The 5,114-nt window shown below is 34.1% G+C and overlaps 1 protein-coding gene across 1 annotated transcript; it reads right to left on the bottom strand.

Moving 5' to 3' along the window:
- Positions 1-212: 212 nt before the first annotated feature.
- On the bottom strand, positions 213-1,335 carry LOC120073884. The gene has a single exon (XM_039026798.1). It carries the CDS (start codon positions 1,189-1,191, stop codon positions 559-561), a length of 633 nt encoding a protein of 210 aa, XP_038882726.1. The 5' UTR covers positions 1,192-1,335; the 3' UTR covers positions 213-558.
- Between the last annotated feature and the right edge of the window lie 3,779 nt (positions 1,336-5,114).

Raw genomic sequence — 5,114 nt, 5'->3', positions numbered from 1 at the left:
TTTTTATTTTTAAAAATTACGTCGATAGTTTTAAGTTTCTTCTTTTGTTAAAAAATAAATCAAAATTTTAGGAAAAAAAAACAGTTTTTAAAAATTTATTTTTATTTTTATAATTTGACTAAAAATTCAATTATTAGAAGAAAATAGAGTTAATTTTTAAAAACCAAAAAAAAAAAAAAAAAAAAAAGCCAAATAATTACCCCAAATTTATATACAGCCGTTGACAAAATTTTAATTGAAGAGAGGAGACGCGGTACTGAAGGGCCGCAACGAAAACTACCAAATTGGGAGATAAGATAACAGAGTAAAAAGAGAAGGGTTGATTTTCAAATTACTTGAATCGGATTTTTTTTTTTCTTTTTTCTTTTTTTAACCATACTTACGAATCTGGGATGATGAGTTGCCACCGGGTTTACCCGACTAATCCGGGTCAACTGCGGCTCAAGGGGGAAAAAATGAGTTCATCCCTTTTTCACAATATTAATTAATTCTTGGTTGATTTTGATGTCTGGATTTAATAATCATTGAATCTTCTTCTCCAACAAGGCTTTTAAAATTTTATCCATCGAACCCGGTTTGCAGCCAAACCGCATCCCGGACCCGTCTCAAGTCCCGGCCCTTGAGGGTCCGACCGACACCGACGAAAACCGAAGTGGCGTTCTTTTTTCGACTTCTGGCCAAATACTCGTGTGGCGGAACGATCTCCGAATCCGGGTCATCCAACGTCTCGTCCAACTCGTGTAACGAGTCCACCGACTCCACTCGGAGAATTTTGCTCCAATCCGGCACGTTCACGGGCGCTGACGTAGCCATCTGCCGCCCTCGTGGGGACGCCACCGTCTCATTCCCTCGAAACTGATGCACAATTCTCGCCGATGTCATCCTACTCGGATCTTCAAATGCCAACGATAGCCCGCCTACGTGTCGCTCACGTGTATCCCGAGGAACCCCACTCCCCCGCCTTACCGGAATCCCTCCGTGATTATTACTCCCTCCGCCGCCGCAGGCGGCAAACGAATTCTCTTCGCCGAAATCCTCCCGGTCCGTCTCCACGGTATCTGCCATCGGCCAAACATCCTCTTCGCCCAGTTCCGACGAGTCGCTCCCGGTGGAGTTTTGGTTATGATTGTAGCTATAGCTACCGAGAAATCGCTCGCTCCGACTCGTCGTCAATTTCCGACCTTTAGCCATTATTTAGGAAAAATATCTATTAAACAGTGAGTATACACTACCAAAACTTCCCCTCTTAGACTGGGAATCAAATTTAATAAAAATATAAAAGGGGGACCAAAAAAAAAAAAATTAAGAACACATGGGCAGGGGTTTGGAGACTGGATGTGTTGTATATATATAACAAACTCCATTTGTTGCATTTCATGTGAATTTGGGTTCATTTCGTCTGCATTTCTGTCAAATCGAAGCTTCAATCAGATGCATGGTAAGAAATGAGGATAGAAGACAAGACAGCCACGAAAGCGATAATTAAATATATAAATACAAATAGCGAAATATTTCTCAAGTAATATAATTAATTAACTCTTAAATTAAATGGACTTGTCCTAAGTGTCACGCTCTGTCCAAGGCGCGTGCTGTCATTCTCTGTGTTTTTATATTGAAAACTGGCACCGGACCGGAATCTTCCATATTTGGGAATTTGGCCATGATTAATTTATCTTTAATTCCCAATTCATCTGCTTAATTTTATGCCCTCAAATCGTAAGTGGATTATTACCCCCAGTTTATTACGAAAATTCATATTTATCAGCCAGTACATGGATTGAATTAAGGATATTTTTTGGACCAATTCAAAAATTCAAGTTCATTGGATTAACAACCCAAAAATCCGAACAAAATCTTCAAACCAATCCAACACAACGTAATCCGAATAACAAAAATTAAAAATACATAAAATAAAAAAATTAGGATTGATCCAAATAATAACTAAAATCACATACAATTCAAATGTAAAATATACTATTACAAACTTTGAACAAATACAAACATCATAATAATCTAACAAAAAGTTCAACTGAACCCAACTCAAGAACAAAACTAACTCAATCAAATCTTTATAATTTGGGTTGGGCGATCTGAATTGATTGAATGATCAAACTCAAAATATTTAGATGGTCCCGTGGGAAAAAAAATGAAAAAAGAAAAAACTGGTTTGACTAAATACTGGCGACTGGGGCCCATGATCCACGTGTACATGAAGCCAGAGCTCTGTAACTGACTGCTCGTCCTCTCAGCATTTGAAATAATTGTGGGACCGGTTTGCCCAATCATACCCCTAGCAACACGTGTCGAGGAGTGAATGGAACTATCAACAAAGAGGGGGCGTAAATGACATTGAAAATACATTAATTATGGTGGTTTGAGACGTAAACCAACTAAAATTAGTGAGTTAAAAGCTATAATTAATTAATTAAGTATTAAGGAAAAGAATAGGGTGGGGTTTGTGATGATGCGCACATTGGACGGCTCAGGTAAGGACGACGGGACCCACTCCAAACGTGGGGTACTATGACTGCCAGTACTTGGCCCTGTATTAAAGCATTATACAAAAACCCGTATTTAACCTTTACTTTCCATAAATTTACCTATTTAATTTTATCTTCCGAATCTATTCTCCTTTCCTACATTAATTATTATGATTATTTATTAATAAAATTTCAAATTATGAATAGCGTACCATATTTTATAAGTAGGAAAAAAAATGTTTAATGTTGCTGAGCTACATAAAGAAGTACTGAAACAGAGCATTATGATGACGGAGGGCGATAGGGAAATGGCAGTATCTGATCTAAGCTGTGCGTTTTGATTGGACAAACTGAGTTACGACACTTGGACATGGGTCCCACAGGAAGTGTTTTGGTAATCGCAGATGATGGACCCACAAAAAAATATATTATTTTTATTATTTTTTGAGGCAAGGGAAGAATCCTATGTGGAGGTGTCGTATTTTAATCCCATGGACAGCTCTCCCCATCTTAGGGAGATATGCTATCATCTTTAATTATGTATTAACATATTTGTATTTCCCATTCTCTACTTTTACTTCAATTATGATTTTAGATGATGAAACTAGTTTCAATCATAATTATAACATGCATTACTCAAAAAGGAGTTCGAATTATACCTAAAAAACCATTTTTAATAAGTCCCTCTACACCTATTTTGATAGTTTAACCATGATTATTCAACTTTTTTTTTTCTTTTTTCTTTTTAAATTATAAAAAAAATCTTGAACTTTGTAGTTTGTATTAAAAAAAAAAATAAATTTAACCATGATTATTCACCTATCAAGTATTGTTTCAGTACCCTTACCTTAAAAAAATAAAAATTTAAAACGTTCTTACCATTTTATACCCTCGTTATATTCTTCTTTCATTTCCTCTCTCTCCTACTTTAATATATAACCTAACACTTCTATATTTTCTCTATTTTTCTTGTTCTCTTACTATATTATTTCTTTAATTTTTAGAATTGTTTTTATTAAATCCCTATACTCTAAAACATGTTTCTATGCTTTTCTAAACTCTCAATCCTATAATATACGTTTAAATGAAGCATGAAGGTGTAAAGTTTAAAAATAATGCAGAAGGTTGATTTTTAATTTGTCTTGTAAACATAAAACTACCAAAATATGCATAACTTATGGTAATTGACATTTTTTTTTTTTGTTAAAGATTCAAATCTCCATACTTCAATAAAGAAAAAATAAACGTCAAACTAAATGGATTGATAGTATAGGAATGAATTAAATATGAAAAAATATAAAAATAATTTTAAGAATTTCATTAAATGCCTGTTGAATTACATAAAAGTTTATAGAGAAAACCCATAATTTAACCAATAAAAAGTGATTTGAAGAAAGAAAAAGTAATGTATATTTAATGAGTGGATTTGAAAAGAGTGTTTGTTGTAGTTGTAGGTCTAGAATTTAGAGGCTTTTTATAAGAAACCAACAACGTCCAACCAATGAAAGGCTAAATTATGCCAAAAATAGGAATGAAAAGCAAGCACATGAAGCCCACTTGGGATGGAAATTAAGGCAAGCCAAAACCAAACCATGTGAGTGTCAATTTGTCAAAATGTTCTGAGAAAAATGGAAGAAAATATTAGAAGAATCTGATGTGGGCTGGTTGTCGGAGAGTTGTTGTACGAGCCATCCAAAATTTTTATTTGCTAAAAATAAATTAATTAAAAACCACCTGCTACTGCTCCATTTTTGGTTGTGGTTTACGTTTAAATTAGTATTCATACCCATGTTTAATTAAAATTTTCGAAACAAGCTGAGGTTTTTTTTTTTCCCCTCCCAAAGGTATATGCGCATTGGAAATTGAATCTGATCAACTTTAGGATTCTAAAATAATGGGGTTTTGATTTGTTTAATCCTCAATTCTGACCCCACTTGATTATAGCTTCAGCAATGATTGCAGTGGAGTGGAATCATAGGGAATTAATTAATTGTGTTGATGTGTGTAAATTTGGGCAAGAATCATTCGATGAGATTTGGTGTAGCTTATTAACATGGCCAACTTCTCATTCTCTCAACTACGCTAAGCTTTCAGAGAGTTTGTGTTGCGAGATTTAGTAGGGGTATATAGACCTAGATCTTGATATTATTATATAGTTCTTTTTTTAATATATGGTTTTGGTGATTCCAATTTCCAAAGAATGGAAACTTTTTTTTTTCCTTTCTAAAACAAGAAAAAACACACCACCTACAATATTACATCATGAAAAACAAGCATAGAAAACCACTCGGGATAAATAGTAAAATGAAAGGAAGACAAATACTCCTCCAAAGCTTTAGTTGAAAAGAAGTATGCCAAGACATTCGACAATGGTGAATATGAGGGAAAGAGATAACCTCATATTACTACCCCAAGCTTTAGCCTTCTTGATGAAGAAATAGACCTAAAAGATATCTATCATGAAATTACTCAACAAGTTGACCATTTTCAAACAGTCAGATCTAACTAAAAAACTTGAATTAATGATTGTGGAAATGTTCTCCATCCCAAGTCAAATTGTCATCATACTACTACAAAAACTGTATTATTTGATTTTTTTTATTTTTTATTTTTTGTAATCAAGTGTCAGTGTTT

This window comes from Benincasa hispida, chromosome 3 (genome assembly GCF_009727055.1).
Source record: "Benincasa hispida cultivar B227 chromosome 3, ASM972705v1, whole genome shotgun sequence".
NCBI classification, from domain to species: domain Eukaryota; kingdom Viridiplantae; phylum Streptophyta; class Magnoliopsida; order Cucurbitales; family Cucurbitaceae; genus Benincasa; species Benincasa hispida.
This window is presented reverse-complemented; position numbering and strand designations above follow the sequence as displayed.

Bases quoted from the DNA above. Each gene is read 5' to 3' on its own strand.
- LOC120073884 (XM_039026798.1), bottom strand. From the start codon at position 1,191: ATGGCTAAAGGTCGGAAATTGACGACGAGTCGGAGCGAGCGATTTCTC.